Below are 23,127 nucleotides of genomic sequence, written 5' to 3'. Positions count from 1 at the left end.
CCTCCTCTTCTCTTCCTCCCCTCTCTCTTCCTCCTCCTCCTCCAACTCTTCCTCTCCCTTCCCTCTCCCCTCCTCCTCCTCCTCCTCCTCCAACTCTTCCTCTCCCTTCCCTCTCCCCTCCTCTTCCTCCTCCTCCAACTCTTCCTCTCCCTTCCCTCTCCCCTCCTCTTCTCTTCCTCCTCCTCCTCCAACTCTTCCTCTCCCTTCCCTCTCCCCTCCTCTTCTCTTCCTCCAACTCTTCCTCTCTCTTCCCTCTCCCCTCCTCTTCTCTTCCTCCTCCTCTCTTCCTCCTCCTCCTCCAACTCTTCCTCTCCCTCCTCCTCCTCCTCCTCCTCCAACTCTTCCTCTCCCTTCCCTCTCCCCTCCTCTTCTCTTCCTCCTCCTTCTCCTCCTCCTCCAACGTTTCCTCTCCCTTCCCTCTCCCCTCCTCTTCTCTTCCTCCTCCTCCTCCAACTCTTCCTCTCCCTTCCCTCTCCCCTCCTCTTCTCTTCCTCCTCCTCCAACTCTTCCTCTCCCTTCCCTCTCCCCTCCTCTTCTCTTCCTCCTCCTCCATCTCCTTCTCCCTCTCCTCCTCCTGTTCTCTTCCTCCCCCTCTCCTTCTTCCACTTCCTTCTCCTTCTCCCCCTCCCCTCTCCCTCTCTCTCCCGCTCACCCCCTCCTCCTCCTTTTTTGCTTTTTTTTTTCCCCCAGTCACAATGGGATTTATTTCACAACCTAATGGGGGAACTTCAGATCTCCTAACAGATGGCATCGTCATTATTTTAGTCTTTTCCTGAAGAATGGAAAGAAACAGATAGTTGACATTTCTAAAATGTCTTTCTTTGGTACTAAAACGTAATCCCGTCTCTTTGGAGAGAATGGTACAATTCTGCCGTTTAAGGGCATATGGCAAGTAGCAGAAGTTGGGGATACATTTCCGCCCCGTTTGAGTGCATAAGATTAAAAAAATAAGTGTGGATTATTGGCTCAAAAGGCAAAGGCAAAAAGGCCTTGCTGTTCAGCTAAAAATGCTGCTCAAATTATAGGATATAATGATAGGATATTTATTTATTTATTTATTTATTTATTTGATTTATATACCGCCCTTCTCCCGAAGGACTCAGGGCGGTGTACAGGGCAATAAAAATAAGAATACAGGATACAAGATTTAAAGTTAAATGATTGTGCCCAATGTAGTAAGTTAGTTAAAAATAATGTTAAAACCCCAAACCCATCAGACCAGGCCGGCTTGTTCGAATAGATAAGTTTTTAGATCACGCCGGAAGGAGCGAAGGTCGGGGACCATCCGTAGTTCAGCCGGTAAGCGGTTCCAAAGGATTGGTGCGCCCACCAAGAATGCTCTCCCCCTGGGGGTCACCAGCCGACATTCTCTGACCGGCGGTACCCTGAGGAGGCCCTCTCTGTGGGAGCGTACAGGATGGAGGGAAGTTGACACCGGCAGTAGGTGCTCCCGTAGGTAATCCGGACCCATGCCATGTAGGGCTTTGTATGTCATCACCAGCACCTTGAATTTCACCCGGAAGGCAACTGGAAGCCAGTGCAGCTCACGGAGCAGAGGTGTAACATGGGAGTATCGGGAGACCCCCAAAAGAACTCGCGCGGCTGCATTCTGTACCAGCTGAAGCTTCTGAGTGGTCCTCAAGGGCAGCCCCATGTAAAGAGCATTGCAGTAGTCTAAACGAGAGGTCACAAGTGCATGAGTGACTGTACGCAAGGCATCCAGGTCCAGATAGGGTCGCAACTGGCGCACCAGACGAACCTGGGCGAAGGCCCCTCTAGTCACAGCTCCTATATGGTCTTCTAAGGAGAGCTGTGAATCTAAGAGGACACCCAAATTGTGAGCCTTATCTACGGGGGGGGGGTAGTAACTCACCCCCAATAGTAAGAGATGGAATAATCTGAATTTCCTGAGATGCCGGTATGGACAGCCATTCAGTCTTGTCCAGGTTGAGTTGTAGCCTGTTACTCCCCATCCAGACCCGGATCGCTTCCAGGCAACGGGACATCACGTCGAGGGCATCACTGGGGTGGTTTGGGGTCGAGATGAAAAGCTGGGTATCATCAGCATACTGATGATATCCCACTCCAAAACCATGGATGATCTCACCTAGCGGCTTCATATAGATGTTAAACAGGAGAGGTGAGAGGACTGACCCCTGAGGAACTCCATAAAGAAGGACCCAGCCTTCTCCTGAATCCTGAGTATCTGCTTGATATCCCAGCAAGAGGGAAATAAGATAATTGGTCCTGGAAAGCAACCGTCTGCCAAACGATAAGACCCAAAGTCCCAGCGGCCCAAAAACAAGCAAGATCAGAAGTAAAGAAGTCATCGGAGGAGTGAGGGGGGGAAAAAAATCAGAGATGGATTGGTAAACTGGTTCTGCAGGAGAAAACCAGGCAGCATGGAAGAAGAGTAGAACCGGTAGATTTACATCCCATCTTTCTTTCATACAACTCAACGTGGGGTGACCAATTGCTGAGGGAGGATACATGGGATAGTAGCATTAGGGGGCAGGGCGTCTCTCTGGATTCTCAGATCACCGGATCCATCCAGGCTGAAGGGCAACGGTGCCATTTCCAATGGAAGGGAATATCTGTAGCTCAGGGTTGAACTGTTCAAGCAGTAGCCATAATCCCAATCAAGGAACTCCCAACTCAGACCAAAAGTAAACAGCAACCCAGTCAAGGAATACTAAGAACACTCCCACCCACACTGACAGGGCAAGCCACTAGTGTGTAAACAGAGAGCAAACCCTACTCCCTTCTAGCACTGATGATGTTCCCTAGTTGGGTAATGAAACGTCTGCAGGAAAACAAGCTCAGAGAGCACCAAGGATCCCACATTCCTCCTCCTCCTCCTCCTCCTCTCTCTCCTCTGCAAACCCTACTCCCTTCTAGCACTGATGATGTTCCCTAGTTGGGTAATGAAACGTCTGCAGGAAAACAAGCTCAGAGAGCACCAAGGATCCCACATTCCTCCTCCTCCTCCTCCTCCTCTCTCCTCTCCTCTCTCTCCTCTGCAAACCCTACTCCCTTCTAGCACTGATGATGTTCCCTAGTTGGGTAATGAAACGTCTGCAGGAAAACAAGCTCAGAGAGCACCAAGGATCCCACATTCCTCCTCCTCCTCCTCCTCCTCCTCTCTCTCCTCTGCAAACCCTACTCCCTTCTAGCACTGATGATGTTCCCTAGTTGGGTAATGAAACGTCTGCAGGAAAACAAGCTCAGAGAGCACCAAGGATCCCACATTCCTCCTCCTCCTCCTCCTCCTCCTCCTCCTCCTCCTCCTCTCTCTCCTCTCCTCTCTCTCCTCTGCAAACCCTACTCCCTTCTAGCATTGATGATGTTCCCTAGTTGGGTAATGAAATGTCTGCAGGAAAACAAGCTCAGAGAGCATCAAGGCCCCCACAGTCCTTTCCCCCTCTTCCTCCTCCTCCTCCTCCTCTTCCTCCTCCTCCTCCTCCTCTTCCTCCTCTCCTCTCCTCTCCTCTCCTCTCCTCTCCTCTCCTCTCCTCTCCTCTCCTCTCCTCTCCTCTCCTCTCCTCTCCTCTCCTCTCCTCTCCTCTCCTCTCCTCTCCTCTGCAACCCTACTCTCTTCTAGCATTGATGATGTTACCTAGTTGGGTAATGAAACGTCACCAAAAAACCAACCAAGCTCAAAGAGCACCAAGGCCCCCAAGTGCTATACCCAGCCGTTATTTGTGTGGCACGACATGGCATTGGTGATCATCTAAAGAGCTCTTTTGATCTGAGCAGTCTCTGGTGGCGCAAGAACGATGCCAAGCTTCAATCTCCTTCGTTTTTCATATCTTTAGCACTTTACTCTCAGTTAGGCAGAAGTTACGTTGGACACGTTCTCTGTTTCTCCACCTTATCCATGTCACAGGGTTACTATAACAAATAGGGAACGCGTCCTATGGACTGTTCTGGATGCTTTTGGACAAAAAAAAAAGATGAAATGGAAATGTAGCAAAGGTAGACCCTGATTTACCATCGCAACTGAGCCCAGGGTTGACGTTGCTAAGTGAGAAATCCGTTCAGTGAGTTTTGCCCATGCAGTGGTCATAAGTGTGAAAAATGGTCACAGGTCACTTTTTTCAAGGCCGTTGTGACTTCGAACAGTCCTTAAACAAACTGCTATAAGTCGAGGACTACCTGTAGATTGTTCTGAGACCTTCAGGGTGAGGTGAAAACTTCACAGCTCCCTCTTTCAAAAACTCAAGTTTGCTTGGCATCATCGGATGCTCCCGTTTCTCCCAGTCGGGTCCTCTGGGGCCTGCAGGACAAGTCTGGACATTGGGCCCAATTTGACACAAAGCAAAGGAGAGTGACTGCCAGACAATTTATCCAAGACCGCTGATGGATCTAGAGAAGTCAGCTTGCATTGCACAGACACTGTAACATTTGGCAAATACCTGCACTCAGCAATTTACTTCTCACCGGCGATGTTGCTTAGTTGCCTTGACTAAGCCAGCCGTGAAAATAATCGGCAGGAATGCGCCCCGCTTCGCCTCTAAGCAGTTTTCTAGAAAGTGCCCAAACTCACTAGGTTTTTCCCGATCATTTTTCATCCCCAGTGCTTTTTTTTGGCCTCTCAATTGGAAGGCCTGATTAACATTCTCTCATCTTTTCTACACGCTGCCTAAGGAATTCTAGGAGTTGAAGTTCACACATCTTCAAGGTTGAGAAACACAGGGTGAGAATTTGGGTCTCCCTGCAGTTCTGGTCCAAAAGGGTACAGATTGTTGGGACGTGTTCATTTTTTAAAAAAAATCAAAGTGACAATCCAATTTGTAACAAGCTGCACATCCATACCAGCTTCGCCTTGGTGACAAACCCAATCCATTATACCATCTCTACGTCTATTTACCCATGAAGTATGGCTGTATTACTATTATCCTTCTCAACTTTTCTACTACCTTCTCTTATTGGTATCATTATTATGATTGTTATTACTTTGTTGCTTTTGTTTGTACACTGAAAGCTTATGCACTGGAGACAAATTCCTTGTATATCTAACTACACTTGGCCAAATGAAGCTATTCTATTCTATTCTATTCTATTCTATTCTATTCTATTCTATTCTATTCTATTCTATTCTATTCTATTCTATTCTATTCTACAATCTGTTCTATTCTATTCTACTCTACCCTACTCTACTCTATTCTATTCTACAATCTGTTCTATTCTGTTCTATTTTGTTCTATTCTATTATATTCTACAATCTGTTCTATTTCTATTCTATTCTATTCTATTCTATTCTATTCTATTTTATTCTACAATCTGTTCTACTCTACTCTATTCTATTCTACAATCTGTTCTATTCTATTCTACAATCTGTTCTATTCTATTCTATTCTATTCTATTCTATTCTATTCTATTCTATTCTATTCTATTCTATTCTATTCTATTCTATTCTATTCTATTCTACAATTGTTCTATTCTATTCTATTCTACAATCTGTTCTATTCTATTCTATTCTACAATCTATTCTATTCTACTCTACTCTACTCTACTCTACTCTACTCTACTCTACTCTAACCTATTCTATTGTCTTGAGATCGGGTGGTGAGGTTGCTGTCCATAGTCCTGAACTCAAATGGTTCTATTCACTTAACTATAGCAGTGTTTGGACTGCTGAAGATGTCTGGACTTCAACTTCCAGAATTCCAAGAGGTAAAGCCCACATATCTTCAGGGTGAAAAACACTGGTCTAAGTGCTTCAGTTTTCTGTGGGGTTTTTTTGTTTTGTTTTACTTGCTGGCAAATTATAACACATGGAGTAGGAATAATGCAGTTCAATATTCACAAGATGCTCCTCCTTCTGGGTCCATAGGAGGCCTCATACCTTGCGGCCATCAGCACGTTACCGACCTACCAAAGTATTGAAGGCAACCTGCTGCTCCTGACCGTTGGTCTCTCCAGCTGTGGACAAGTCACGCTTTGCAGGCAGCCGAGCCCCGTTTCTCCAGGAGCCACTTTAGCTGCTGCGGCCAGCATCTACCCTGCAATTGTGACCTGGCTCCTGTCTCTGGTGAGTGCAGCAGCTCCAAGGGCAAAGATGCATACAGATAGTCCTCAACTTACAATGATTCATTCAGTGGCCATTCAAAATTACAGCGTCCTTGAAAAAAAAGTGACTTAATGCCATTTTTCACCCTTAACGACCGTTGCAGCATCCCCCGCAGTCACATGATCAAAATTTGGGACGCTTGGCAACTGACTCGTATTTATGATGGTCGCAGCGTCTCCCCCCCCGGGGTCGCGTGATTCCCTTTTGCGACCTTCCGAGCACCAAAGTCAGTGGGGGAAGCCAGATTCATTTAACAACCGTGTGACTAACAGAACGACTGCAGCGCTTCACTTTAACAACCCGTGGCGAGAATGCTCGTCAAGTGGGGCAAAATTTGCTCCACAAACGTTTCGCTCAGCGATGGAAATGTTGGGGTCAATGGTGGTCATAAGTTGAGGATTACCTGTGCTAGGAGTTTGTCTTGTAACTGTCTTATAACTAAGCGGGTTTTGCTAAGTCAGGAAGCAGATGCTAGGATGGAAAATTCACGACTAAGGATATCCATTTTAAAAACATTTTCTCCACTTTTTCCCCTTATTGGGCATTGCGCATCTCTCAGCTTATCGGTGTTATAACTTCTCGGACTCTTCAAAAATCTTCTGTTGGTTCGTGATAAGGAAATCCAGCCTCTCAGGTGTGTTCCGTATAACTCCTTCCCAACTTCTGATCTTGCAAGGGGAAAAGAAAAAAACTTCAAAGGAAAAGTTGGTCCTTCTTATCACTTCCTGTAAAACAACCTCTGCTGCCAAAATTCTATCCAATTGCCAAAAACAAAATAAGCTGCTTATTCTTGCCTTTTAAAATTCTGAGCATCGGGTGCAAAGCCCTGGGAAGAATGGGCAAGAGCTGGGAGTTCTTTTTTAGATGTTCATTTTAAAAAAAAATCAATTAAGGCATTAAAAGATTTAAACATTTAAAAATGGCACGGCCAGACCAAAGTTAAGTACTTGCAGTGCTCTGTGAAGTTCAGAAGGAAAGTCTCTGTAGAGCTCTGAGTGTTTGGGGGGGAAATCCCAATGAAATCTCTGAGCGTTGTGTGCCTGGGGTTGTCATCTTGAGGAAGAAACCCTAAGATGAGAATATCTGTAATTCAAGTCTTCCTTCCTTCCTTCCTTCCTTCTTTCCTTCTCTTTCTCCGTCCTTCCCTCCCTCCCTCTTTCCCTCCTTCCTTCCTTCCTCCCTCCCCACCTCCCTTCTCTCCTTTCTTCCCTCCTTCCCACTTCCCCCCTTCCTTCCCTCTCTCCCTCCCTCCCTTCTTCCTTCCTTCCCTCCCTCTCTCTCTCCCTCCTTCCTTCTTTCCTTCTGTCTCTCTCCTTCCTTCCTTCCTTCCTTCCCTCTCTCTGTCCTTCCTTCCCTCCCTCCCTCTCCCTCTTTCCCTCCTTCCTTCCTTCCTCCCTCCCCACCTCCCTTCTCTCCTTTCTTCCCTCCTTCCCACTTCCCCCTTCCTTCCCTCTCTCCCTCCCTCCCTTCTTCCTTCCTTCCCTCCCTCTCTCTCTCCCTCCTTCCTTCCCTCCCTCCCTCCTTCCTTCTTTCCTTCTGTCTCCTTCCTTCCTTCCTTCCTTCCTTCCTTCCTTCCCTCTCTGTCCTTCCTTCCCTCCCTCCCTCCCTCTCTCCCTCTTTCCCTCCTTCCTTCCTTCCTCCCTCCCCACCTCCCTTCTCTCCTTTCTTCCCTCCCTTCCCTCTTTCCCCCTTCCCCCCTTCCTTCCCTCTCTCCCTCCCTCCCTTCTTCCTTCCTCTCCTCCCTCCCTCTCCACCTCCTTTCTTCCTTCCCTCCCTCCTTCCTTCCTTCTTTCCTTCTGTCTCTCTCCTTCCTTCCTTCCTTCCTTCCTTCCTTCCTTCCTTCCTTCCTTCCTTCCTTCCTTCCCCACCTCCCCTCTCTCCTTTCCTTTCCCCTTGCAAGCAATGGATGCCAACTTAAGTAAAGTATTACCCTCTTCTGTGGCTGCTTCTAAAGTCATGCTGGAATAAATCCGGTTCCTGGTTTTCAATTCACGTTAGCGAAAGGAAGGAAAAACTAAAGAGAAGAAGCGAGGTGATGGTAATTCAGGGTGATGGAAAGGGGTTTCTTGGGGAGAAGGAAATGCTGCCAGGTTTGTATGCCTCTATAAAATACATTTTCAAGAGCGGCGGCTGCCCGACGGCCCACTTGATTTAGGCCCCCTTTGCATGGCTTGTCAAGGGTTAATCCCTGAATTGCCAACATCTCTCTCTCTCTCTCTCTCTCTCTCTCTCTCTCTCTCTCTCTCTCTCTCTCTCTCTCTCTCTCTCTCTCTCTCTCTCTCTCTCTCTCTCTCTCATAATAAAAGAGGCTCCATCTTCATTGTGTTGCTCTTTAGAATGTAAGGTGTAATGGAAAGACAACACAGCAGATATGAAGAAAGGAAGCTGGTTCTTCTTTAGGAGGAAATGATGGCTGCGGTTTTAAAGGCTCATATTATGTGGGTTTCTTCACTTTTCCCCGGGAGAGGAAAGGAGGGAAGGAAGGGTGATCTGGACACAGGTGTGTGTGTGGGGGCTCTCCTTCCTATCCTCCCCCTCACTTTCTAAATCTGCAAATAAACAGATAGAAAGGGGTGGGGGGAAACGGAATATCTGCTTGGGTGCCTGCGAGCAGACAAGAATTAGCCCTAAATCTCTAGCATTTTTCTCCGCCCGAAGAAGAACAGTCCAAAGCCAATTAGAGGACCTTTCTTCTCCGAGGATGCGGAGGGGGCATCAGATAATGTTCTGAGACCTCCTCCTGGCTTTTCTTCCCGGCCCAGGGTCCGAGGTGAATTAAGCTAGTCACCTTCAAACCCTTTGCAGGACTTCCAGGTGGAGCTGCCTCGTGCTGTCCATCAGAAAGCCTTGCGCAAACACCCCAGCTTTCACCGGCTAATGAGATTTGGTCGCTTGCTCTGCTGCTGGTTGGAAGGCAAGAGGTGGAATTACCGGCGGGGTGGGGGGTGGGGGGAACCCAGGAGGGTTGCAAATGGAAAAAGCACTGTAAACAAGGCCTGGTGATTGTATAATAATAGCTTTGTGTGGAACCCCCTCGGTTTGGCTGGCTTCAGCACCGCTGACTGCGGGAGTAGGAAGCACGTTGTGAGACTCCCCCGAGACGAACTGCAGAAGGACTGCCCATTATTTCCTAAAGATGTTCCTTTTTAGCTGATAAACCTGCAGTGGGGAAAAAAAATTGATATGAATTTGGGGCATCGTAGTTCATCTCATTTAGGAAGGATACATCCTCGGGATGCTGTAAGCTGCCTCGAAAGTCTTGCTATGTGGAGCAGCAGATGACAGATCCATGGGTTATCAGCAGAAGGTGACACCAACCCCAGTTTCTGTCCAGTCTGTACCTCTGAACAGGGTCCTAACTGGACAAAACCAACCCAAGTGAAGGGGACCTTTCCCCATCACTCACTACCTAGGGCTAGGTAACCTTGGTTCTTTTATGACTTGTGGACTTCAACTCCCAGAATTCCTGACCCAGCATAGGGGAACTATGGCCCTCTCCATGACTCGTGGACTTCAACTCCCAGAATTCCTGAGCCAGCATGGGGGAATTATGGCCCCCTCATGACTCGTGGACTTCAACTCTTAGAATTCCTGAGCCAGCATGGGGCAATTATGGCCCCCTCATGACTCGTGGACTTCAACTCCCAGAATTCCTGAGCCGGCATGGCTCAGCTTGGAAACCTCTCCCTTTCCCCTCAGCGTGGCTGGCTGAGGAATTCTGGGAGTTGAAGTCCACCAGTCGTAAAAGAGCCAAGGTTGCCTACCCCTGACCTAGGCTATGACTAAAGATGGCTACCTTGGACCCCTACGTGAAATATCTCCCACTCAGTTACTGACAGCTAATATAGACTCTTGCAACAAGTGAGGGTTGAAGTGTTCAAAGATGGAAGAACAGAATAACAGAGTTGGAAGGCACCTTGGAGATCTTCTAGTCCAACCCCCTGCTCAGATCCTATACCATCCCATGATTTATAATTTATGGACTTCCATGACTCCATAATTTCCAAGATTCACAGTCGAATAAGTCCGGGAATAGCCAAGTCTTCCATTAACAGGTTTCTACATTCCACCAAGCAAAGATCTGGATGAGTTTTGGTGACCAGCAGAAATTTACATTTCTTACAAGATTTATTAAAGAGCCTTGGTGGAGCAGTGGGCTAATGCCTCCTTAAGTAACACCAGCTGCCTGCAATTAGTGCAGGTTCGCATCCCACCAGGCTCAAGGTTGACTCAGCCTTCCATCCTTCCCAGGTAGGTAAAATGAGGACCCAGATTGTTGGGGGCAATAAGCTGACTTTGTAATAATGCGGCTTAAGGGGTGTGTGTGAAAGCCCTAATCAGCAGGCATATACATAGAATGAAGGCTACTGCTAAGCTTGTAAGCGGCCCTGAGTCTTTGGAGAAGGGCGGGATATAAATGGAATTAAAATAAAAAATAAATAAAAATAAAAAGATGTCGAACAGGCAAAGTCCACTCCACTAAATTTGTTTATCAATTGATGCCAATAACGTATTTATTTAGCATGGAGATTCTCCAAGATTTCAAAGGGTTCTCTTCTAAGTCAGAATACATAACACAGAGTAACAGAACTGGAAGGACCTTGGAGGTCTTCTAGCCCAACCCCCTGATCAAGGCAGGGGACCCTATACTATTCTGGACAAATTCCTGTCCAGTCTTTTCTTAAAAACCTCCAGCGTTGGAGCACCCACAACTTCTGGAGGCAAGCTCTTCCACTGATTAATTGTTCTCACTGCCGGTTTATTTCTCCTTAGTTCTAGGCTGGATCTCTCCTTGATTACTTTCCATCTGTTATTTCAACGTCCTGTCTCCAGGTGCCTTGGAGAATAGGTTGACCCCCTATTCTCTTCGAAAGCCCCTTTCAAATAACAAGCTGCACAGATCATATTCCTTCAGCCGACGTCACGTCCCATAGAAGAACATTAGGAGAATTGGAGACAGACAAATAAGCCACCTGTCAAGTTAGGTTTCAAGGGAGGGTGATTTCAAACATTATACTTGGATTGATGCAACCCCATCATTTTCCATCCATCCCTTTGTAATCCATGCCAGTGAATTCAGCCAAGCTGGTCCAAGGACATTTTTGGCTGGAAAGTCCAGACCAGAACTATAGGTCGTCCTTCACCTTCAACCATTCTTTTAGTGACTCTTCGAAGTGGTCCCGAAAACAGTGGCTAACGACTGTTTTTCACACTTACGACTGTGGCGGCATCCCCAAGGTTACGTGATCGAAATTTGGGCGCTTGGCAACTGGCACACATTTTGCAGTATCCCAGGGTCACGTCACACACACCCCCTTGGGGGATCTTCTGATCAAGCGAAGTCATTGGGGAAGCCAAGAGTCGCTTCATTAACCGTGTTACCAAATTAACACCTACAGCGATTCACTTAGCAACTGTGGCAGGAAAGGTTGTAAAATGGGGCAAAAACTCACTTAACAACCTGCCTTGCTTCACAATGGAATCGGCTGCGGTTGTAAGTCAAGGATTACCTGTACACAGGTCATTTCCCAAGGTCACTATCCAGCCAGAATCAGCAAATTTCAGGCAATGCAGTTCCAGGCTCAAATTGCTGACCTGGAGCTGAAGCATGCCTGAAAGATTTATCGGAACCCCTCCAAGGAAAAACTTCCATGAGGAATTTAATCAGCTGCTAATTTAAAGCTTTCCTTAGGTGTGACTTTTAAATATGGCCCTTCCGACTATAAATACCTTTTGATTTATTAGCTGTTGGGAATGACCCAAGCAGAGCTCATGAAGCGTATCCAGGTGACTGCTTACCGCTCATGCCTCCAGTTGGCTTATCGACTAAATTAACTAACCCAGCAGTTCAAATCTAGAAAAAGAAGACTTTTTTTAATTATTATTTTTTTTAAACAAAAACAATTCTGCCATTGTCCTTTAAAAGATAGGGGGGAGCAGAGCCTAGAAAGTGATCCATGGTAAACAGAGGTGGGAACTGAATCTCAAATGTATTGAATTTAGTTTACATTTCAAATCAATCCCGAATGCATGAAACCCGTCAAATCCATTAGTAGAACAACTGCCTTTTATTTCAAAGTCTCTATTTATTTCCTGACAATTTGCTAGCAACCTAGAGAGGGGATTAAGAGGCAGAGGGCGGATTAAGAGGCACATCCATCTCGTTGGGATTTTCTGTTGCGCCGTCTGATGGGGTCTGCTTGAAAGATTCTTCTTCTTCGCTCTAAAGATAGCTCTATAAAAATAAAATAAAATCTTACTTCAAAGCCATCCCCATTCCCCAAACCAGGAAATTTCCCAGGAGCAGGTCTTCTGTGCGTTCATTTGGTGGGCTCAATTTCTGTATCAGGGATTGCGTGACCTCTGCAGATGCCCTACACTCGACGAAATAAATACAATTTGGTGGGCTAGTCATTTTGACAGATTTCTTCAAAAGTCCGGTTAAACACCTTCCTTTCACAGCCACCCAGCTACTTCAGGAGCCATTTCACTTCCTCCTCCCCTCCAATCTTTTTGTATCTCTTCCCTCCAAGTGGAAACAGGACGGGACTGATAAATTCAAAACTATTAGCGCACATTACCGGGATAATGTGAAGAGTTGCTGGGAGGCGGGGGTGGGGGTGGGGGTGGGAGGCATGTGCCATCTCGTAATGGCATAATCACTTTGCATTGATTTTTAGCTGAGGTTATTGGCTCCATTATCATCAATAAAGTCTACTGCTCTGCTGCAGCCGGAGAATATGGACGTCAATAAGGACTCTCTGTTCTTTGCTCCTGCTGCAAAAATTAGCAGGACCAGCCTCTTTCCCTTGAATAACATTCTGAGTGCCAAAGGTGAAAGAAAAATAAAAGACAGGAAGGAAAAAAAAGATAACTGCAAAGAAGGACTAGGCCAGACATGTCAAACACACGGCCCGCAAAGTGGTTTCATGCGGCCCGCGAAGCCATCCTGGAAACAGTGAGGGAACGGCCCCCACTGCCTTGGCCCTGGCCCAGAGACCCTCCTCCTGCCAGAGACCCCCAGATCTGTCCCACTCCTGCCCAGGCCCCCATAGGCACCCATGATGCGAACGATGTAGAGCTGGCCACACCCGCCCAGTAGGCCATATGCACTCTAGCCACGCCCACCCAGTAGGCCACGCCCACCCAGGCCACACCCACCCACCCCCCTGAGGGCAACCGCAATGCTGATGCGGCCCTCAATGAAATTGAGTTTGACACCCCTGGACTAGGCTGACATGAAGCAGTGTTCCATGGGGCTGCCGTAAAAAGGAGAAGTCAACCTATACTCCAAAGCTCCTGAAAGGTCAAAGAAACAATGGATGGAAACTAACCAAGGAGAGAAGCAACCTGGAACTAAGGAGAAATTTCCTAACGGTGAGAACAATTAATCAGTGGAACAACTTGCCTCCAGAAGTTGTGGGTGCTCCAACACTGGAGGCTTTCAAGAAGAGATTGGACAGCCACTTGTCTGGAATGGTATAGGGTCTCCTGCTTGACCAGGAGGCTGGACTAGAAGACCTCCAAGGTCCTCTCCAACCCTATTGTTCTGTGTTCTATCTTAGAACCTATTTTCCAAAGCACCAGAAGGCAGAAGAAGAAGCAATGGATGGGAATGAATCAAGGAGGGAAGCAACCTGGAACTAAGGAGAAATTTCTTGAGAGTTCGGACAATCAACCAGTGGAACGGCTTGCCTCCGAAAGTTGGGAATGCTTCAACAATGGAGGCTTTTAAGAAGCCATTTGTCTCCTGCTTGACCAGGAGGTTGGACTAGAAGACCTCCAAGGTCCCTTCTAACTCTGCTGTTCTGTTATCAATCGCCTTGGGTTCAAGGGTAGAAACCTGGCTGACATTCTGATTTTGGATTTTTGGGGTGACCTGAATCTACTCCTTTGTGGGGTGGGCTTAATTTGTGAGCTAAAATGAAAGGTATCACGCATTACCAAGTTGCAGGTAGCCCTCGACTTATGTCCATTCCTTTAGTGATGAAAAAAGTGACTTATGACTGCCTTGCAGCATCCCCATGATCCCGTGATCAAACTTCGGGCGCTTGGCAACTGGCTTGTATTTATGACGGTTACACACAGTGCCTCTTTGGATGCTTCCGATAAGCAAAATCCACGGGGGACTTGCACGATTCGTGTAACAACCGCAGTGATTCGCTTCACAACTGTGGCAAAAATAAAAGCTCATAAAATGGAGCGCGACTCACATAACTGTTCTTGCTCAGCAATGGAAACGATGGACTCAGTTGCAGTCATAAGTCAAGGACTATTTGTACCAAACTAAGGCAGCCCGGCCACATTTCACCCATCAGAATTCTCTGCAATTATTTTCTCACTTCAAAGAAACTTCAAAAGCAGGTTCTCGTGCCCAAAAGCTGAATGAGAACTGCCAGGGGAAAAAACAAAGTCTTACGGGAGTGGGTGTCTTTTTTTTTTTTTTGGGTCTGACACTAGATGGATTAATCGGGAACTGGTTTGTTAAGGTATATTGGCTTAAGCCAGGGGTCTTCAAACGTGGCCCTTTTATGACTTGTGGACTTCAGCTCCCAGAATTCCTCAGCCAGGCACACGTTTGAAGACCCCTGGCTTAAGAGTTAGTCGTGTCCTATTTATGGAGCAAAACCCTCCGGGACACATTGCAGTTGGGTTGAAGGTCAAGTTACTCAGCCATCGATTTGCGTTGTTATTTCAAGGTCTCCTGTCTGAGAGAAGGAGAAGACCACCGAGCTCCATTCCGAGTCTTAGGGTTGCAACAGACATGGGAGGAAGGTGCTCTGGCCCTGCATGCTTGCATCGTGCCAGCCAATCCGTCGCCGACGCAGAGCAGCTCCAGCCTTGAAAAGCAAAATGTAAGTTGTGGCACTGCAATGTCCTTTGATTCCTCTCTTGAGTAAGTTGGGGGTAGGGAAGTATGATGCTGAAGAAGGAGCTGGATTAACAACTCCCAGCAATCCTAGGAATTCCAGCCAATGTTGAGGAATGGTGGGAGTTGCAGCTCAGCAACATCTGGAGTATCGCAGCCTATCTGTCGCAGGCGAGAACGACCTTGGGATTCAGGACAGAGGCAAGTGAAAGGTATCTCAGCATGGGAAGTATTTCAGAAGGGACCCTTCTTAGTTTTCCAGAGAGTAAAAGGAGGGGAGAAATATTTTCAGTCTTGCGAGATTCTGTTAAAGATAGAGCCTGGTTATGCTTCTTCTCTGGACTACTGTCAACGCGGCTGACATTGGATGTTTTTGCACTGACAAAACATTGCTTTTAGAGTGAGACGATGTTGGGGAGGGAAGAGGAATGTGCATGAGAGTCTAGCTAGACATAATAACATGGAACCTAGTGTGAGAACCAAGGTTATTGAAATAAGAGATGATAAAGAATTGGCTGGCTGGAAAGCTGGAGGGGAAGCCCAAGTTTCAAGCTAATTGGGGAATGTGATTTATGACTGTTCACTGGAGGAGGAAATTGTGCTTTGATACTATGTGCTTAGGGGAGGAGAACTCAGATTTGGCTTTGATTATGTTAGTGCCGATGCTATGCTACTCAAATAAAGATTCTTTAAGGTAAACAGGGCTTTTTTCTCTCATAGAACGCTCAGAACGGAGTTCCAGCACCTTTTTTGGATGGAACCTTGTAGAGTAGGCAAGGCAGGTTGTATGACATGTGTGAGTTCCGGCACCTTTTTCTTTTACAAAAAAAGCACTGAAGGTAAACAATGCCTCGGAAGTTCTTTGAAGACTTTCATCCGTCGGAACCATGACAACTACCTCACAGGGCTAACTATGCAGTTAGTTCACATCGGACAATTCTTGACTTGCTAAATCAATTTTTGATTTGCGAAGAAGCAGTCAGTTTAGCCCTTGTGTGTTTGGAAATTCTTTTATTGTTCTTCAGTTACTAAGCCGTGTCCATGAGCAACGTGGGGGCCTCGTGGTGAAGACTTTCGCCTCCCACTCAGAAGGTCGAGAGTTCAGTCCTAGGCAGTGGCAGATATTTCTTTCCTAGGGTGCAAACAAAAAAATTTCTGCTGTGAACCCCATGTGGCGTCAGGAAGGGCATCCAGCCAGTAAACGCTCCGCTCCATCCAGTCACCCCAACTATACCCTGAATTAAGGGATTAGAGCAGACATGTCAAACACAAGGCCCGGGGGCCAGATCCGGCCCGCGAAGTGGTTTCATGTGGCCCGCAAAGCCATCCTGGAAAGAGTGAGGGAACGGCCCCCACTGCCTTGGTCCTGGCCCAGAGACCCTCCTTCTGCCAGAGACCCTCAGATCTGTCCCACTCCTGCCCAGGCCCCCATAGGCACCCTTGATGCGAACGATGTAGAGCTGGCCACGCCCACCCAGTAGGCCATACGAACTCCAGCCACGCCCACCCAGTAGGCCATGCCCACCCTGGCCATACCCACCCGGCCCCCTAAGGGCAACCGCAATACTGATGCGGCCCTCAATGAAATTGAGTTTGACACCCCTGGATTAGAGAGTCGTATAAAGGCAGTTTTTTAGTGTACCCTGACATAAGCGGGAATAACACTAGGAAGAAGTTACTAAGTCCTGTCCAACTCTTTGCAAACCCGTGGAGCACAGCATGCTGGGCCCTCCTGTCTTTTACCATCTCCCGGAATTTGCCCAAACCCATATTTATTGCATCAGTGACACTATCTAACCATCTCCTCCAGTGGCGTAGCGTGGGTTGTCAGCACCCGGGGCAAGGCAAGTAATTTGCGCCCCCTAACACAGTGGGCGGCGACCCGGCGGCTCGGATCGGATTCGCACAGCCAGCACTGCAGTGAGAGAGAGTGAGTGAGCCAGGCAGGGGCAGAGAGCTGCGAGTGCGAGCGTGCCCCCCCCCAGATGTTGTGCCCGGTGCGGCCGGCCCCCCCTGCACCCCCCACGCTACGCCACTGATCTCCTCCTCTTCTTTTGCCGTCCATCTTTCCCAACATCGGGGTCTTCGATGGTCTCCGATCATGCTTGTTTTCTTGCAGGCCAAATTTTGATCCCATGATGTGACCATTTTAATGCAAGAGCCGGTCGTAAGCCCCTTTTTTCAGTGCTGTTGTAACTCTGGACAGTCACAAAATGGATGATAGTAATTCGAGGACTCCCCGGACGTGCCCTGGATGTGTTATTTTCAATTTCAGCAAAGTGGACTTTTGAAGTGCCAGCTCGAAATGAATCCAGGAAATATTGATATCTCAAAGATTTGGAATGAACACTCGACAAGATTAAAATATGAGTTGATTCCCTCCGTTAATCCAAGTTTACCACTTCTCTTTTACATCTCATCCAGAAATTAGATTTTTGCTTAGAAGACCAACCACTAACCACGGGTTTTTCTCTCTCTCTCTCTCTCTCTCTCTCTCTCTCTCTCTCTCTCTCTCTCTCTCTCTCTCTCTCTCTCTCTCTCTCTCTCTCTCTCTCTCTCTCTCTCTCTCTCTCTCTCTCTTTTTTTTTTTTTCTTCAGGGAACATCACTTTTCTACCAGCAGATCTCCATGTTTCTCATGCAAACGTCTCTCTTAGATGTTCTTTGGTGGAAGGGAGAGCTCTGTAGCCATCTGCAAAACCAACTCTATCCTTTCCTTCCGGAGATTCCTGATGTCCATCTCAGCTACTTTGCCACTGTTAACTCAGATTCGGCGGTACGTACCGTGAGCGTTCGTTGGCGTTTGGGCTTGTCTTGGGCCCAAGGTCCCCCAGCTGACTTTCCCGCCTAAGGCAGAACTAGAACTCCCAGTCTCCTTGTCGTCACCCCATTGTCTTCAAGGCACACATTTCCTGTCTCTTCCAAAAGCTGCTTCCTATCTGAAACCAGTAACACCTTAAGTAGGTGGCTCAAAGGAGTCATTCAGCTCTCCTTGGATGAACGGTTACCCCAGTAAGCAGGCAGCACGTGATCAGAGACACCCCAGATCTTTTGGGAGAGAGATATTAATGCAAAAATAAGAAATTGACACCCTCTGGCCTTTCAAAGATAGATGGATGGATGGATGGATGGATGGATGGATGGATGGATGGATGGATAGATAGATAGATAGATAGATAGATAGATAGATAGATAGATAGATAGATAGATGCATACATACATACATACATACATGATGGATGGATGGATAAATAATGGATGGATAGATAGATAGATAGATAGATAGATAGATAGATAGATTGATTGATTGATTAGATAGACAGATACATACATACATACATACATACATACATGGTGGATGGATGGATAAATAATAGATAGATGATAGATAGATAGATAGATAGATAGATAGATAGATAGATAGATGATAGATAGATAGATAATTTCTGCTACTTTCTGTTGCCTCTCACAGTCGTTTCCAGCCTATTGACAGCTGCCTTTTAGACCAATTTTTGCTACTTGAGGTAGTCCAGTTCATCCATGGCTGATTCTGTGAATAGATACTATCAGTTGTTAATGAAGGCAAATATTCGTGTCCCAGGATAATGTTGCAGGATCCAATCTGAGTCGGTCACTGGGATCACTCAACCAGCTGGCTCAGAAATGGCCAAGGAAATAATAACCCAGTGAGAAATGGACCTGCTGTGCCTTCTCTTTTGCTAATTTCAGTCCTGGGCGTTCGCTGTGCTGCCTTTCTTTTCAAATCTCTGCCTTTGAAGGATGGAGACAAGTCACAAACAACAGCCTCCCTTTTATACATTTCAGGTGGCAGAGAAAATCTTTGCGGTACCTGCTGGATTTTATTGGCAGACAGTAGAGACAGATGAAAAATATTTTCCCAACGGCAGCAGTATCAGGGAAAGCAACGATGTGGGAACTGAAGTAAGCGTTCTCTCTCTCTCTCTCTCTCTCTCTCTCTCTCTCTCTCTCTCTCTCTCTCTCTCTCTCTCTCTGTCTCACCCCCCCCAAACCCACACAAGGCAACAGAAACACAACACATCTGCGCAACACTCCCACAACTGTAGGGCACTTTGAGAAATTCCAAAACGAGCACCACATCCATGGGAGCAGAACTGGGTTTGCATCATGAGCTTATGATTGTGAACTGAACCCCAATTCAGCTGGATAGCGGGACAGGCATGATATAAATTTAATAAGTAACATAAATACACTTGCTCAAGTTGCCCCATTGCCTTAATTCACATAGCCCGCAGAACTATGGGTTGGATAGTTGGCTCCCTTCGTGGCTGAGAGGGATCGATTTACCTAATCAAGAGAAATCTCAGGATGACTTGATCCAATGCATCCCGCTTCTTCTTCTGCGCAGTCCGGCTGTTTCATAGTTTGGCAGGCCTGAGAGAAACGGTTACGATCATTCAGAGGATTTGGATTTCACAGGTTTAATTTTCAAGCAAGGGAGGAATCCGGCGGGATGGCTTAGAATCTTGCAGGAATCCCAAGGGCTGAGGTTTGTTCAGTAAACCATGGCTTTTTGTGACGCAGTGGTTGGAATGCAGCATTGCAGGCTAACTCTGCCCACTGCTAGGAGTTCGATCCTAACCAGCTCAAGGTTGACTCAGCATTCCATCCTTCTCTGGTTGGTAAAATGAGGATCCAGGTTGTTGGGGGCTATATGCTGACCTTGTGAACCACCCAGAGCACTATGGAGCAGTATATAAGTCTAGGTGCTATTGCTATTGTGAGTTCTGCTGACCTCTGAGCAGTGTCCCTCGTCCAGTTCTGCTTTATTGCTTCATTCAAACTTTGTTATAGCCCAGGGGTAGGCAATCTCGGCTCTTTTATGACTCGTGGACTTCAACTCCCAGAATTCCTGAGCCAGCATGGCTCAGCTTGGAAACCTCTCCCTTTCCCCACAGCGTGGCTGGCTCAGGAATTTTGGGAGTTGAAGTCCACGAGTCATAAAAGAGCCCAGGTTGCCTACCCCTGGTATAGCCCATGCAAACTAAAATACTTCTGCCTGGAAGTTGAGTCAAGGCAACTGGATGTCTTTTCTTTTGTGAAGGAATCCATTTATGCCAAAATAGAAGATCCTTGCCTTATTGAGAGGCGGAGGACCCAGACACGACTGTCCTCCATTTTGACCAACCCTGTTGCATCAGTCCCCAAGAAGATCAAGACCACTTCACAGGTTCGCCAGAGAGATCAGATGTAACGACCCTCTTTTAAGAGAAGGATTTAGGGGGAAAAATGACCCTTAGCGATATTCTGCCTACTCATCTAACAAGCCTCTCCAGGTTAGGCAAGAAATGAAATCACCCTGGAGGACATCCAAAGGGGGTCCTCCTAACCAACTTGCTCAGATTGAAGAAGCTACTTGAAGGAACTGCGAAACCTTTCGAAACAAGAGAAAGCCCAGTTGCCATGACTCAGCTTACGGACAGCTCTACCTGGGATGGACAGAGAATCTTCATCCCCACAAAGTACTTGTGGCACCACCTTCTTTTGGCCTCCTTGTCTTCACCTTGGGCAGGGCTAGTCAACCTCAGCTCTTTTGTGACTCGTGGACTTCAACTCCCAGAATTCCTGAGCCAGCATGGCTCAGCTTGGAAACCTCTCCCTTTCCCCTCAGCATGGCTGGCTCAGGAATTCTGGGAGTTGAAACCCACGGGTCTTAAAGTGGCCTAGGGGTAAGCAACCTTGGCTCTTTTCTGACTCGTGGACTTCAACTCCCAGAATTCCTGAGCCAGCATGGCTCAGCTTGGAAACCTCTCACTTTCCCCTCAGCACGGCTGGCTGAGGAATTTTGGGAGTTGAAGTCCACAAGTCATAAAGTGGCCTAGGCCTAGGCCAGGGGTAGGCAACCTCGGCTCTGTTAGGCATATGATGTTAGCCTACAATGTTGGGTTGAAAATATATTAACCAAGATGTTATGTCTTTAAGATGTAAATTGGCCAATGGGTGTGTAAGTGTTCTCATGGCCATAAGAGGAAGCTAGGAACGTAACTTCTCTCTCTCTCTGAATTCACTGCTCTCTACTATTACTGTTTTTGCTCTGCTGTTGGTTTACTACTGTTGTAAACCTGAACTGTGTATTGACCTCTGGACCGGTAAGACTTTGTATTTTGGATTGCTACTTGGACTATTTATTTTTGACTGTGCATTTTTGTTTTTACACCACCTCAAAAGTAAACTACTTTTTGCTTTTACAACTCAGTGTACTCTTGTGTGACTCGACTCTTACTGCTCTCAGTACCCTTCCTTGTCTGTGCAACTCTTTGGTAGCACAAGGAGACCTCTGCACAACAATTCCTTAACAGGCTCTTTTGTGACTCATGGACTTCAACTCCCAGAATTCCTGAGCCAGCATGGCTCAGCTTGGAAACCTCCCCCTTTCCCCTCAGCACAGCTGGCTCAGGAATTCTGGGAGTTGAAGTCCACGAGTCACAAAAGAGCCAAGGTGGCCTACCCCTGGCCTTGGGGAAGAACACCCACCCTTTCCCATACCGCCTTTCCCATCTTTGTTCCCCCATCTCCTCTGTTTGGAAAGGCCTTTGTGGAATCCTTGAGGCTTCCAGTTCTAAGTGAGGAGACCTGGAGAGCATTCAGCAGCTGCCGAGAAGTCCAAAAAAATAAAAATAAAATGGCCCCGATTTATGTCCTCCTCCTTAGCGCAGGCCTGTGTAGAAAGCCGTCTGCTTCATTCCCACTTGGTGCTCCTTGCTCAGGTTGCCATGACGCTGCTCTTTGAAACCCTACTCCGCAACCCGGTGGCCGTCCATCACTTGCTGCAGCTGATTCTCGCCTCGGGCTTAGATGTCTGCGGACTCCGCCTTCTGTATCCCCAGCAGCAGATGTTGCTGTCCAGCACAAGTAAGAAGGACTGGGCTTGTGCTTTAGGCAAAACGGGGGTGGGGGGATGCCACACACTGCCCTAGTAGCCGTATGGAGCAGAGGTCCCCAACCTTTTGGGCCCCAGGGACCGGTTCCGTGGAGAAAGGTTTTTCCACGGACTGAGAGTGCGTGGTTTTGTGTGCTGCCTGCATTCCACGGATGGGGCTTTGCTTTTTTTTCTGCGGTATGCCGTGACCCAGTACCGGTCCACGGACTGGGGGTTGGGGATCCCAGGCATAGAGAATAAGGTGTAGATGCAGAAACGGAGCTGAAAAGAGCTACATTTTCACAAACTCGAGAAATAGTGAATACATCCATTTAGTGAGCCTTCAAAGACACAACAGTGTCTGAAAACAGTGACATGGCTTTTTCACACTTGCAACCACTGCAGCATCCTCAAGATCACGTGATCGCGATTCAGAGGCTTGGCAACTGGCATGTATTTATAACAGTTTTTTGACTTCTCAGTCATGCTACTTAATCAACTTGACTGAACTCAGAAGCTAAGTGGAGTTGGCCTTGGGTGGCGCTTGAAAAGGTTAGCATCTAAGTATTTCGTGGCTGTTGGCTAGACAGCAGAGGACAGTAGCAGACCTCTTCTTTGGCTAAGAAAACTGCATGAATGCAGGCTCTACCTTGACTTAAGGGCACCTCAGTGCACATACCTGAGAGTAAGCCCTGTAGAATTCAATTGTCTTTAGAAGAGAATATTTGCAGCTCAGGGTTGAAATGTGGATCCCTTGGTGCTCTCGGAGCTTGGTTGTTTTCTTGCAGACATTTCATTGCCACACTAGATAACAGCATCAGTGCTAGAAGGGTGTAGGATTTGCAAGCAGGAGGAGGAGGAGGAGGAGTTGCAAAGAGGAGGAGGAGGACTGTGGGATCCTTGGTGCTCTCTGAGCTTGGTTGTTTTCTTGCAGACATTTCATTGCCACACTAGGTAACAGCATTAGTGCTAGAAAGGTGTAGGATTTGCAAGGAGGAGGAGGAGGAGGAGTTGCAAAGAGGAGGAAGAGAAGGAGGAGGAGGACTGTGGGATCCTTGGTGCTCTCTGAGCTTGGTTGTTTTCTTGCAGACATTTCATTGCCACACTAGGTAACAGCATTAGTGCTAGAAAGGTGTAGGATTTGCAAGGAGGAGGAGGAGGAGGAGTTGCAAAGAGGAGGAAGAGGAGGAGGAGGAGGAGGACTGTGGGGTCCTTGGTGCTCTCTGAGCTTGGTTGTTTTCTTGCAGACATTTCATTGCCACACTAGGTAACAGCATTAGTGATAGAA

At 47.3% G+C, this 23,127-nt stretch overlaps 1 protein-coding gene across 1 annotated transcript in view; it reads left to right on the top strand.

The window, feature by feature from the left end:
• DNAAF8 (dynein axonemal assembly factor 8) overlaps nucleotides 1–23,127 on the top strand; it is a gene marked incomplete at its 5' end in the record, with an annotated part of 107,776 nt that overhangs the window by 25,216 nt on the left and 59,433 nt on the right. Inside the window, 5 exons of the mRNA XM_081337968.1 lie at nucleotides 5,837–6,034; nucleotides 14,773–14,928; nucleotides 17,367–17,717; nucleotides 18,767–18,883; nucleotides 21,688–21,832. Of these exons, the coding sequence (XP_081194094.1) occupies nucleotides 5,837–6,034; nucleotides 14,773–14,928; nucleotides 17,367–17,717; nucleotides 18,767–18,883; nucleotides 21,688–21,832 (967 nt within the window). The remainder of the gene's footprint in view (nucleotides 1–5,836; nucleotides 6,035–14,772; nucleotides 14,929–17,366; nucleotides 17,718–18,766; nucleotides 18,884–21,687; nucleotides 21,833–23,127) is intronic.

This window comes from Vipera berus (assembly GCF_964194415.1).
Source record: "Vipera berus genome assembly, chromosome: 13".
Lineage (NCBI taxonomy): Eukaryota > Metazoa > Chordata > Lepidosauria > Squamata > Viperidae > Vipera > Vipera berus.
The sequence above is the reverse complement of the archived record's forward strand: the minus strand, read 5'-3'. Positions and strand labels throughout refer to the sequence as shown.